Source organism: Marmota monax, unplaced genomic scaffold (assembly GCF_021218885.2).
Source record: "Marmota monax isolate L192 unplaced genomic scaffold, Marmota_monax_Labrador192_F-V1.1 WCK01_AAM20220418_F8-fsc00160, whole genome shotgun sequence".
NCBI classification, from domain to species: Eukaryota; Metazoa; Chordata; class Mammalia; order Rodentia; family Sciuridae; genus Marmota; species Marmota monax.
Genome location: NW_026694183.1, coordinates 2004899 through 2018557, shown reverse-complemented (window position 1 = coordinate 2018557; position 13659 = coordinate 2004899). Strand labels below are relative to the sequence as shown.

Sequence of the window (13659 nt, the reverse complement as noted above, 5' to 3'; positions counted from 1 at the left end):
GGCAGGAACAGGAACGGCAAGCCCGGCCTGAGTGGCACTGAGTGTTGAACCCCCAACAAGTACTGTCCCCGATGCAGAGTTCTGCAGGGGTGCTGCCCAGGGCCACGAGGGACCCTCTGGAGGGTCATGGGCCCCGACAGTGCGCTCCCCCTCGAGCCCCAGTTTCGTCCTCTGGCGGGAGCATTCCAAGAGGCAATAAAGCAGAGGATGTAAGGGGCTCTGCCAGCCTCACCTGTGATTACCATGGGTGACATTCCCACAGCACAGCGGGATAACTGAGGCCCAAGGACTGAGTCACGTGCCCATGGCAGAGCCGGGGTCTGAACCTAGGACTGGCCACTCCCCAAACCCAGAAATCTGGCCTCTCAGCCCCAGAAACCATCCCTCGCCTCTGCCTGCCCCTGTGCCACCCCCATGGTCCTTGTCACCTCCAGGGCAGAGGAGGAGGGCGGAGCCCGAGCCCAGCTGCTCAAGTCCCTGCGGGAGGCGCAGGCAGGCCTGGCCGAGGCCCAAGAGGACCTGGAGGCTGAGCGTGCAGCCAGGGCCAAGGCTGAGAAGCAGCGCCGCGACCTGGGCGAGGAGCTGGAGGCGCTCCGTGGTGAGCTGGAGGACACGCTGGACTCCACCAACGCGCAGCAGGAGCTCCGGTGAGGGGCAGGCGTGGGCACTGCCCGCCCTGGCTAGGCAGGGTGTGGGAGGAGGATGGAGAGCCAGGTCTTCACCTGCACCAGCTCTGTGGCAGCTTGGGCACAGAGACAGACCCGGTGCAGGGCAACAGGTGCTTTAATGCAGTGAATAGTAAATGAAGGCCCAAAACCAGGTCTGTGGGAGACGGTCCAGAAAGACCTGCCTGAGGAGGGCCTTTTGAATAGGGCTTTGCATGACGAGTAGGAGTTCACATTCAGAGCCTCATGCCCGTGCAGCGTCACCACCCAGATCTCCTGGGTGGTGTGGAGTGAGGCCTGTGCCTTCAGAGGAAGCAAGAACAGGAGCCACAGCCAGCTCCCCCAAAGACCTGCCACCCTCTATCCTGAGAGTCTGTCCCTGTCATCCTTCCCCCAACAAAAGGTCCAAGAGGGAACAGGAGGTGACGGAGCTGAAGAAGGCTCTGGAGGAGGAGACTCGCGTTCACGAGGTGGCGGTGCAGGAGCTGAGGCAGCGCCACGGCCAGGCTCTGGGGGAGCTGGCGGAGCAGCTGGAGCAGGCCCGGAGGGTGGGTTGGGGCTGGGCCGGGAGGGTGTGACCTGGGTTGGAGGAGGGTCACAACAGCCGTGCTGCCCACCTGGAGGGGCTCTGTGTTTGTAGGAGAGGAGAGTCAGCAGGCTCCACTCGTTCACGATCTGTCTCGGGGGAGCAGGGGCCCTGGGAAGGTGAAGGTGACCAGGGAAGGGTCCCAGAGCCAAGGTGCAGGTCTGTGATTTTAAACAGCTGTGGAGGGCTTCTGTGAGGAGGTGGCATCTGAGTAAAACCCAGGGAGGCGCGAGTAAGCCACCTCTGGAGCGGTGTGTTCCAGGCAGAGGAAACTGCCTGTGCAAAGGCCCTGGGACAGGCATGTCCTGGCCCCGTGGGGGGGATGCTCAGACGCCTTGCCCGTCTCCTGCCCCAACAGGGCAAAGGTGCGTGGGAGAAGACCCGCTTGGCCCTGGAGGCAGAGGTGTCTGAGCTTCGGGCAGAGCTGAGCAGCCTGCAGACTGCCCGTCAGGAGGGTGAGCAGAGGAGACGCCGCTTGGAGTCCCAGCTGCAGGAAGTGCAGGGCCGGGCAGGCGACGGGGAGCGGGCACGAGTGGAGGCTGCTGAGAAGCTGCAGCGAGCCCAGGTGAGTGGCGTGGCCGGGTGGTGGTGGTGTCTGCTGTGTGACCTCAGAGAGATGCCTGCTCTCTCTGGGTTTGTGTTTGGTCCACATCAACCCTGTTGCCACTCCCAGCTCTTCACACATTGGTGGCTGGGAATTGGTGAGCAGTAACTGGATGTCCAACACTTTTAAGAGAGAAAACTGTTCACATCGTACCTACCAGGAAGCTGGGGCCCAGAGAGAACCGTTGACTGCCCTTAGTCGCTCAGAACTGAAGTCCAGTCCCAGGCGTGCCTGACCCTTTGGAGTGTACCCTGCCATAGCCCCAAGCTCTTCTTCTCTTTTCTGCCTTTGAATAATTCATAGTCTGATTAGAAAAGTCCAGAGGAGGGACACGAAGCAGCGTGAGCGCAGTAGCATTCTGCAGCCCTTCGAAGCAAAGCCCGTTTTTAAAACTTCATTTTATTCTGTTTCAAACTGAACAGTCTATACCTGTTCATTACTGAGAACACAGACAAGCAAAACGAAGATGACTTGTAGCCCCAGCTCCTCCAGGGAAACCACCAGTACCGTGCAGTTTTAATTCCTGATTTAAGTGGTGTGATCAGTAGCTGGGTGTGGTGTCCCTCGCCTGTCATCCCGGCAGCTCGGGAGACAGAGGCAGGCGGATTGCAAGTTCGAGGCCGGCCTCTGCAATTTAGGAGGTCCTATCTTGAAGTAAAAAGGGCTGGGGATGTGGCTCGGTGGTTAAGACCCCTGGGTTCACTCCCAGCTTTAAAAATAAAGGTCGTGGGTTGGTTCTCCGAAAACACTGGCCCCATTGCATAAACGGGACTTGAGCATCCCGGAGTTGGATGTGAGTGGTGTCTGGAACCAGTCCCTGCCCAGGGGCACTCTCCAGTCCTCAGAGCTGCTCAGCCATCGCCACCATCTACCTCTACACATTGTCATTAGCCCCAGAAGGAACCCTAAGGTACTTGCTGCCACCCGTGGTCCTCACTGCCATCTGTGGTCCTCTGAGTCCTGCACGTGCAGCTACGACCCTGTCTCTGTGGCTCTTCCAAAGCTGAGCCGCGAGCCACGTGGCCTGTTCCACGGCACATCCTAGGACTCCGTTGCTTTCTTGCTGGCTGACACCGGTGGCCCGGGTGGTCCAGGTGGCCCAGGTGGCCCGGATCTCCTGCGCAGCTGTCCCGTTCATTGTCCGAGGGCATTTGGGTCCAGGCTGCCGGGAGCCTCTCGCCCCGTGGGCACCTCCTGGGAGCGGAATTGCTGCCCCCGCACTTGGTCTTGAACCCTCGGAGCTGCTGTTCCGAGGCGCCCTCGGACGTGTGGGTGAAGTCGCCAGGAGGCTTCACCGCCCTCTTCTCCACAGGCTGAGCTGGAGAACGTGTCGGGAGCCCTGGGCGAGGCCGAGTCCAAAGCCATCCGCCTGGGCAAGGAGCTGAGCAGCACGGAAGCCCAGCTGCACGACACCCAGGTGACGGCCCTTCCGCCCCGCGGCACCCTCCCCACCGCCCTTGTGCCGGCCACGCCTCACTTCCGTCATCTCTCCACCCACAGGAGCTGCTGCAGGAGGAGACCAGGGCGAAGCTGGCCCTGGGGTCCCGCGTGCGGGCCGTGGAGGCCGAGGTGGCCGGGCTGCGGGAGCAGCTGGAGGAGGAGGCCGCGGCCAGGGAGCGCACAGGCCGGGAGCTGCAGACGGCCCAGGCCCAGGTGGGTGACTCCAGCACCCCACAGGGAGGCACGGCGCCCCCCCTCTGCCTGGGGTCCCCAGCTAAGGGACAGCCCGCCACCCACCTGCCGACTCCCCCTCACTCGCCCTTGGCCAGCTCCGTGTCCACCAAGCCCCAGCCCCGGTCATCCTGTCCCCTCCAGGCCCTCCTGGCCTCCAGTCTGCCCTTCCAGCTCATTCCCCATGCCCGGGGTCTCTTCCTGCACAGACTGGCCGGCCCTGCTCTGCTCCCAGTACCCCTGGACCAAGCCCCTCAGCTGGGCCCCGGAGGCTGGGACTCTCTTGACTACTCACCAGATTTTCAGCCACTTCAAAGGGGAACTCCAGAGTTAGATCTGGGTCCCCAGCACAGCCCAACAAGCAGTCCAGGCCTCGAGAAAGGCCTGTTAAATGATTGAGTGATGACTTACGCTGCCAAATATCCTTCAGTTGTCAAACTCCTACATACACTTCAACACCCATCTCAAGTGCCCCTCTACCAGGAAGTCTCTTCCAAATATTCAAAATGGATCCTGAAATCCTCCTGTGGGATCCCGTGAAGCCTATACCTTCTACCTTAGCCCCCGTCAATCTGACTCAGTCGTCCCCTTCAGACTAGGGGCTCCCCAAGACCAAAGCCAGATCTGATTCTCCCTGGGTCCTGCCAGAGGTCATTTGGGTACCCTGAAAGAGCTGGGGCTCATAGTACTCAGAACCTCAACCCGATCCTGAGGCAGAGGAGCCCAGTGGAATGACTCCTTTCCTTCCTCACGCCTCAGTCTCCTCATCTGGGAAATGGGGCCTCACAAGGTCCTTGGCTGCTCACAGCCACGACAGCCGCCGACCCTCCCTCCCTCCCTCTCCTCTCCCCAGCTTGCAGATTGGCGGCGGCGCCAGGAGGAAGAGGCCGGGGCACTGGAGGCAGGGGAGGAGGCTCGGCGCCGGGCAGCCCGAGAGGCAGAGGCCCTGGCCCAGCGCCTGGCAGAAAAGACAGAGGCTGTGGAAAGGCTGGAGCGGGGCCGCCGCCGGCTGCAGCAGGAGCTGGACGATGTCACCGTGGACCTGGAGCAACAGCGGCAGCTCGTGAGCACCCTGGAGAAGAAGCAGCGCAAGTTCGATCAGGTGAGGGCCTCGGTTTACCTGGCTAGGTAATCTGCAAGCTCGTCTGTGCTCCCCGTGGCTCCTGGGAGGGGTCGGGGCTAGGTGACGCACAGCTCCGTGACTGGACTGGAGGCTGGCGCCTCTTCCCCTGAGCCTCCATAAAGTGGGACACCCCGTCTGTCCTGGTTTCGCCTCCGGTCCCAGCATCATTATTAGCGGTGCTTCCTGACATTCTCAGGGGCGTCCTGGTTTGGGTACTGAAATACAGGAGCACCCTTTCAGTACCCCAGAGGGTGCCATGAGGAGTCAACGGGGGCTGGGGTGTGGCTCAGTGGCAGAGCACTTGCCTGGCATGTGGGAGGCACTGGGTTCGATTCTCAGCACCGCATATAAAAATATTCTCAGCATCGACAACTAAAAAAAATATTTTAAAAAAAGATTCAATGGAAGAACACGTCTCACTTGTCCTGCAGATTCCCTGAGTGCCTCAAGCAAGTTGCTTTCCCCCTCTCAGCCTCAGTTTACCAACCTAGAAGGTGGGCATCATACTGAGCATTTGGCAGCCGGAGGGAGAAATAAAAGTTACACGGAAAGCTCCAGAGTTCAGGTTGTTAGAGGGTTAGTTAGATTTCTGTTACTGCTGAGATAATCAACTTGCAGGGAGAAAAGGGTGCTTTTCATTCATGGTTTTGGGGGTTTCACCCATGGTCAGTTGGCCTAATGAGCCTCCACAGGCTTTCGGGTCTGTGGTGAGGCTGCACATGATGGCAGGGAGCACATAGTGGAGGAAGATGCTCACCTCATGAGCAGGGAAAAGAAAAAAGAAAGGGCTGAGTCCCACTGTTCCCCCAGTGACCTAAGACCTCCCACTAGACCCCGCCTCTTAAAGGTTCCACAACCTCTTCCCAGTAGCACCACAAGCTGGGACCAAGCTTTTGACACATGGGCCTGTGAGGGGCATTTTGGATCCAAACCACGGCATCCGTCTAGAAAATGGGAATGATATTAAGAATTTGACCACCTGCCAGTGCACATCTGTAATCCTAGCAACTTGGGAAACTGAGGCAGGAGGATTGTGGGTTTGAAAACAGCCTAGGCACCTTAGTGAGACCTTGTCTCAAAATAAAAAATAAAAAGGTCTGGGGACATGCCTCAGTGGTAGAACACTCCCGGATTCAAACCCCAGTATCCAAAAATAAATAAATAAATAAAATAATTCTAGCTACCGGAGCATGAAATAAAAATCACAGACTGCCATAGATTTAAGATCAGGTGATCCTGAGATTCAAACCCAGCTTAGCCAGGCCACGGTGGCACATGCCTGTAATCTCAGTGGCTTGGGAGGCTGAGGCAGGAGGATCTCAAGTTCAAAGCCAGCCTCAGCAACTAAGCAAGGCCCTAAGCAACTTAGCAAGACCCTGTCCCAAAAGATGAAAAGGGCTGGGGATGTGGCTCAGTGGGTTCAATCCTTGGTGCCCAGAACAAACAAAGAGAAAACCCAGCTTAGCCCTTTCTTGCTGTGTAGCTTTGGGCAAATGCCCAACCTTTCTGTTAGTCTAGAAAATGCAGAGTGGCCGTGTCATTATGTCCCTCATATCCGAAAGATCTTTTCCCTGGATATAGAATCCTAAGTGAGCACTTTTATTCTCTCAGCACTTTGAAGATGCCCTTCTGTCTGTCACCTCTGCCCTCCGTTGTTTCAGGTGAGAAGTCAGCTGTCATTCAAATCATCATTTCCCTGCAGTGAAGGTGATGTTTTCCTAGCTGATTTAGAAGTTGTCTCTTGATCTTTGGTTCTCACAGTCTTGGCTGTATTTGTCCTGCTTCAGCCTTGCTGAGCTTCCTATAGCTAAGGGCTTTCTGTTGTTGTTACATGGATGTTTTCTGCCATTATTTCTTCACATATTTTTCTGGTCCACTCTTCTTCTTCTTGGACTCCACATATGTGTGGTTTTGATTGCTTAGCACTGTTCCAAAGGTTATCCAGGCTCTGATAAATTCTTTTTGCAACTTCTAGAATTTTCTATAAATTCTTTTCATTTAATTATTTTTGGATTGGCATCTTTGACTCATAATAGTCATTTAAAGTTTATCCATATGTTTGCATGTATCAATAATTTATTCCTTTTTATCGCTGAGTATTATTCCTGTATAGGTAAACCACATTTGTGTTTCTGTTAACCTAGTGATGAACAATGTTTGGATTGTTTCCAATTTGGGGCTATTCAGAGGGAACCTTAGTCTTTCTAATAGATGTGTAGTGGCTTTAATTCACATTTCCCTAACAGCCGATGATGTTAGGTATCTTTTCCTGACTTTTGTGACATCCACGTATCTTCTTTGCTGAAGTGTCTGTTCCTTCATCCTTTGTCTTTTGATTGGGTTGTGGTTTTCTTATTATTTAATTTTGAGAGTTTTGTATATATTCTGAGTACAAGTTCTTTGTCAGATATATGCTTTGTAAATATTTTGGGCCAGTCTGCAGCTTGTCTTTTGATTCTCCTGAAAGAGTCTCTTTGAGAGCAGAAGTTTTTCATTTTGATGAAATCCTACTTATCAATGGTTTTGGTATTGCATGTATGAGATCTTTGCCTAACTTGAGGTTGGAAAGGTTTTCTCCTCATTTCTAGAAGTTCTCCAGGCTTAGGTTTACATTGAACTCTGATCCACTATGAGTTAATTTTTATATGGCAGTATTGTGGCTCCAAATGATTTTTTCCCAAATTAATTTTTCTGAATATAGATATCCAAGTGTTTGCTGGGTGTAGTGGTGCTCACTTGTAATTCCAGCAGATTGGGACACCGAGGCCGGTTTGAGATCAACCTCAGCAACTTAAGCCTGTCTGAAAATAAAACTTAAAAATAAAATAAACTGGAGCTGGGTGCAGCGTCGCATGCCTATAATCCCGGTGGCTTGGGAGGCTGTGGCAGAAGGATCGCGAGTTCAAAGAAGGCAACTTAGCGAGATCCTGTCTCTAAATAAAATATTTAAAAAGGGGGGTGGGGTCTTGAGATGTGGCTCAGTGGTTAAGCACCTCTGGGTTCAATCCCTGGTAGCACACAGACACACACACAGACACAAAGATACCCAAGTCCCAAGTGTTCCAACACAATTTTTTTCTCTACTTAGTTTGTGTACATATTAAATTCTTTTTTCTTTTTTCTTCATTTCCATGTGTGTTTTAGAATTAATATTTCAGTTTCCAAAACAACAACAACAACAAAAGCACCTCCTGGTTTGGGACTATTGAATCTATAGGTCAATTTGTGGAGGATGCACCACTTCTTCTTTTTTTAAAATATTTATTTCTTTTACTTGTACACAATGCCTTTGTTTTTATTTATTTATTTATTTTTACGTGATGCTGAGGATCGAACCTCACACGTGCTAGGTGAGCGCTCTACTGCTGAGCCACAACCCCAACCGGGAGGATGCACTTCTTAATTCTATTAAATTTTGGGTCCAAATAACTGGGTATCTATGATCATTCATTTAGCTTTTCTTAATCTTGGAAATGTTTTGTGATTTTTAACTGTATATCTTTCCCATCTTTTGTCAGATTTATTTCTAAGTTTTTCATAGTTTTGATGCTATCTTAAATGGAGTTATTTTGTTTACTTCTGATTGCTACTGTGCAATTGTGCAATTGATTTTTGCATATTTGTGTAATATTCTGCAACGTAGCTAATGCACTTATTATTGCTAGTAGGTTTGTACATAGATTTCACTAGATTTTTATCATGTTTTCTCTGAATAAAGACAGGTACCTTTTCCTTTACCCTCCTTCTGTGACTCCAAATACATGCATGTTTGATTGTTGGATGCTCTCTTAAAGGTTATTAAAGCTCTGTTAATTTTTGCAACTTTTTTTCTTTTTAAAATCTATTTGGGTAACTTCTATTGGCCTGTCGTCTTTTGCTGAATCTTCTGATGTGTCCATATGCTCTTATTTTCATGTAGTGACTTGTTTTATTTCATACATTATATCTTCAGGTCTGTCATTTCAATGGGGTTCTATCTCACAGTTTCAAATCCCTCCTGAAATAGCCTTTCTATTCCTCCATTAAGTCCATCTTGTTCTAAAATTTACTTATCATAGCGAAAATCCTTGAGTGATAATTCCAGTAGGAAATTCATCTGCAAGTCTGTTTGTATGGACTGATTTTTTTGTCTTAACTGTGCATCCTGTTCTCTTCCTTCTTTGAATACCTTGAAGTTTCATTGTTTGCCAATTACTGTAACTTTTAGAAAACAGAAAAGGTCATAAAAACACATATACTTCTCCTACACCACCCCAAAGAAAGAAACACTATTTCCTAAAGATTGGTTTGGTCCATTTGAGGGTCGAGCTGGTTTGGGGCATGGTTGCAATCCTGCTACCTCCCTCTTGTCTGTCAGTCTTTCTGTCTCTCTTCCCTAACCCTGGACACTGCTTTCGGCTAATCTGTTTCCCCCACTCCCTTTCCCTTGTCCTGGAAGCTCCTGGCTGAGGAGAAGGCAGCGGTGCTGCGGGCCGTGGAGGAGCGTGAGCGCGTTGAGGCCGAGGGCCGGGAGCGCGAGGCTCGGGCCCTGTCTCTGACCCGGGCGCTGGAAGAGGAGCAGGAGGCACGCGAGGAGCTGGAGCGCCAGAACCGGGCGCTGCGGGCAGAGCTGGAGGCTCTACTGAGCAGCAAGGACGACGTCGGCAAGAGCGTGAGCAGGGCCAGCACCCCCGAGAGGCGCGGGCGCCTGTATGAGGGGAAACACGCATGCGCACACACATATGCCCTTGCACACACGCGAAAAGAACCCGCCGTGGAAGTCATTGCTCCTGCACAAGCAGCAAGGGGAGTGCAGCTCACCCAAGCACAGGCATCCATGCACATGTGCAGGGAGGGTGAAGGGGAGCTTTCCACCAGACACACGTATTCACACCTAGAACACGAGAGCCACTCACCAAGCACACATTCTGACTTTAGCGGACATGGAATGTGCAGAGAATCTCCATGAAATACACATTCAGGCATGTGCTCAGAGTGGGGAAAACTACTCAATACAGAGGTGTGAACAGAGAGAACTTACTAGCACACAGCCTAAGAACCACCCGGACATTCCTGCACACACCACGCACATGCATGCGCACACACGTGCAACGTGGCAACTTCCACTTTGCCTCCTCCCACCCCAGCACATGCAGGCTCCCCCACCAGGCTTCCCTCTTCCCTCCATAGAAGGGAGGGACCCGAGGCAGCGAGCAGATGTGCCCCTCCCAGTTCATGCTACCAATTCAATGCTACCAAGCACCTGAGTCTCAGGTGTGCAGAATCATCCTAGAAAGTGTTTTATGAATAACCTGTGCATGAAAATTCTGTTGTCTGATGCTACATCCCTCATGGCCTGTAGGGGGTGCTGCAGGTCTGTCCTAGGCCCTTGTCACACCACTTCTGTCTCAGTCCCCTGAAGGCTCAAGGAGGCCTGAGGAACGCTCCGCTCCATCCATCCAATAAGGACTCTTGCAGAGCGGCACAGGCCCCAGGACACAGTCCACCCTCGCTGGTGATGGGGGCACTGTCAGAATCTGTGTTTAGTTGAGTCTCTGGGCGCACACCCTCCGGACACCCTTATTTCCTTCATACCCAACCGTGTGCTCTTGGGGGTGCCCAGATAGGAGTTTTGTCTTCCTCACAGACTGGCTGGTCTGCTGGGGCTTTTAGCCAGGACTGAGGAGAGCCCTGCCCCCAGACAAGCACCTGGCCTGCAGCCCCAGAATACCAGAGCTGAGTCCCTGCTGGTTTTAGAGCCATGAAGGTCTGTCCTTTAGGAAAACTGCCCAAAAATTATTTATAGTGATCCAAAGGCTTTTGCAGAAAATGGGATGTTGAGGGGAGAAAGTTTGATCCTTTTTGAGTAGACAAAATTAATTTGACAGGTGCCAAATCAGAGAAGGCTCAGTGGGCCCCTTCCAAGGGCTGAAAGTAGCTACTACCACTGACCAGAATCTTAATGAGGACCACTTGGCCAGCAGTGATCCACAGAAACAGTCCCTGCCTGTGGGCTCAGAGTCGGGCACATAAGTGAATGTTAAAGCACAACCTTGACAAGGGCTAAACTGGAGAAGGACTCAGTGCTAGGAGCATGGGTCACAGGGAAGACCTGTAGATCAAGGGTGGCTTCTCTAGAAGGTGACAGTGAAGGTGAAGCTCCAGGGGTGGGTGCCTCAGGATTCATCCACTACTTGGGGTTTTAACTTGCACCTCTCTGAACGATGAGAATACCCAAGTGCAGACAAGAATAGAGGTAGATGTGAATCTGTGGTACCCAGGGAGCCTGATGGCTCTGGAGCTTCTTGACTGCAACCTGTTTTCACATAGCATTCTTGAAGATGAAGCCCCCGTGAAGTGAGCCTAAATCCCAAATTAGAAAACTGTAGGAAATAACCCGGCATAAGGGGGTCAGCTGACCTAACAAACATTTGAACTGGACTCTCAAGGCTTCATATGATAGAATACAGGTTGAATAACACCTATCTGAAATACTTGGGACGGAGTGCTTCAGAATTTGGTGTGTTTTGGATTTTGGAATATTTCCTTTTATGCAATAAATTACTTTGGGGTAGAGACCAGGTTGAAGCACAAAAGTCATTTATGCTTCATATACACCTTATACATTAGCCTAAGGTGAATTTTTACAATATTTTTAGTGCACCTTCTGTTGACTGCAGGATGTCAAATGAAGTCAGGTGTGGAATTTTCCATCTGTGATGTTTGCACTATTAAATTTTAGGTTTTTCGATCCCTAACACTAATAAAAAAATAATTTTGGAGTTTGGATTTCCAGATTAGGAATGTTCAACCTGTATCAGGCACAGGCTATTCATAAAACGTGTTAAGATAATTTAGAATGAGACGGTAAAGGATGAATGGGTGGGTGAAGAACCGGAGGGGCACAGCTGCCTGCTGCCTCCTCGTCCTCCTTCAGCTTCCCCAAGTCTGCCCAGGATCCCCACCTCCCCCACCCTCAGTGCCCTGGTACCCCGTGCTCACTCGACCTCCCCCCAGGTGCATGAGCTGGAACGCGCCCGCAGGGTGGCAGAACAGGCCGCCAGTGACCTACGCACACAAGTCACAGAGCTGGAGGACGAGCTGACGGCGGCCGAGGATGCCAAGCTGCGCCTGGAGGTGACTGTTCAGGCTCTCAAGACACAACACGAGCGGGACCTGCAGGGCCGGGACGAGGCTGGCGAGGAGAGGCGGAGGCAGCTGGCCAAGCAGGTACGGGGGCAGGGGCTGAGGGCATCAGAACAGCTGGGTGCACCCTGTTGCACACAGGCACCAAGGGGGTCCCATCCGCCCGTCTGCCAGTCAGCGTGTCCACCAGCATCCCTCTTGCTGGCCAACCATCTTTTTGTCCCCAAACCACCTTCCTATCCCCCAGCCCATTGAACCCCTGTGTTTATCTATGGACGGACCCAATCATGCACCAAGCTATCACCCATCCACCGCCCTCATCTACACTACCACCTCCACCACCCACCAGCAGACAACTACCCAGCCATCCTGGCATCCAGCTATTCCTCCATCCACCCAGCTGCCCCTTCCAGCTGTGGACCTCAGTAACACCCAGGGAAAAATCATATAAAGAACCAAGTTCACCATTAGGGATAACAGCATTGCAGTGGGAATACACGGGCCATAGAACTGTGAGCTTCTCCAAGGAGGTGGGGGCAAGGGGAGACCCGAAAAGGGAGATGCGTGCACAGGCTGCTTAGATTCAGGGTGCACTGATCTTGGAGACTGAGGCAGGTGTTGGCATCAGGCATGGGTGGAGGTGCCCTGGCTGGGCAGCTGTCTGTCTGGAGCATGTATGAATTGCTACCATGGAAAAGAACATAAAGATAAGCTTTATTACAGAAATTCCGTACATATGTGCAAGGCTTGTGCTGCAAAGCATGGGGACACGTGGACCAGAAAGGAATTTCTTGAGAGAGTTTTAGGAAATCTGTGAGAAAGTGATTATCTCAGGCAGGCCTGAGCCCTCCCCTTTCATTATTTCCTGGCTCCAGTGTTGTCTGGATCTGACTGGAGTGAGTTCAGGCGGGTATCAGCACCTTTCCCTAGCCCCTCACTCCACCGGACCCCCAGACCCCAGTTTCGTTCACCCGGGATTTCCCCTGCTCTGCCCTCTGTGGCCATGAGTACTGGGCATGGAAGGGGCAGTGGCAGCCCTAAGTGTCAGAAAGATCCCTCTAGGACCAGGTGGGCAGCAGACTTGGGGTGGGGGTGCTAGCAGGTGGAAGGGGAGGGAACAGTAGCAGGTAACCAAAGGCAAGGGCTCTGTGGGTGTCAGTTCCCTATAAGACCCTTTGCCCCATGGAGGTGCACGTCCAAGACTTCTCCCTGGCGGCCCTGGGAAGCACGGGAGGATTGTGAGCAGGATTAGCCCAGTGTGTACAAAGAACCTTCTGGAACTGTGGGAATGGGCTGGAGGGGAGAGATGGGAAACCAGGAAAGAGGCTCTTGTGTAAAGGGAGGACTAGGCCAGAGCCAGGACCATGGGGAAGAAGAGGGAGAGGAGAGGAGAGGGAGGGGAGAGGCGAGGCAGGAGGATCTGGGCTTGAGGTGGATGGTGCTGCCCCGCCTCGGGGGAGCCTGGGCGTCCTGTCCTCTGACCACCCTGCCGCCCGCTCCCGCAGCTGAGGGATGCGGAGGTGGAGCGCGATGAGGAGCGCAAGCAGCGGGCTCTGGCGGTGGCCGCCCGCAAGAAACTGGAGGCCGAGCTGGAGGAGCTGAAGGCGCAGACGACGGCCGCCGGGCAAGGCAAGGAGGAGGCGGTGAAGCAGCTCCGCAAGATGCAGGTGAGCGCGCTCCGGCTGCGCAGGCGCACAGAGCAGCCCGCCGCCAGGGAGCTCGCGGGCCTCTTCTGTGCTTTCCATGTTCTGTTTTCTTTTACGCACGCACACGCACACACACACACACACGCACACACACATATTTTTTATATATACACATATATATATGTACGTGTATATATATGTGTGTGTATATATATATATATATATATATATATATATAT

At 52.6% G+C, this 13659-nt stretch overlaps 1 protein-coding gene across 3 annotated transcripts in view; it reads left to right on the top strand.

Moving 5' to 3' along the window:
• The window catches only part of Myh14 (myosin heavy chain 14), a 73852-nt gene that overhangs the window by 45473 nt on the left and 14720 nt on the right, over positions 1–13659 (top strand). For all 3 annotated transcript variants that reach the window (XM_046466227.2, XM_046466226.2, XM_046466225.2), the window contains 9 exons: positions 435–647; positions 1069–1213; positions 1610–1816; positions 3168–3272; positions 3356–3508; positions 4380–4628; positions 9088–9300; positions 11646–11858; positions 13280–13441. In XM_046466227.2, the coding sequence (XP_046322183.1) occupies positions 435–647; positions 1069–1213; positions 1610–1816; positions 3168–3272; positions 3356–3508; positions 4380–4628; positions 9088–9300; positions 11646–11858; positions 13280–13441 (1660 nt within the window). The remainder of the gene's footprint in view (positions 1–434; positions 648–1068; positions 1214–1609; positions 1817–3167; positions 3273–3355; positions 3509–4379; positions 4629–9087; positions 9301–11645; positions 11859–13279; positions 13442–13659) is intronic.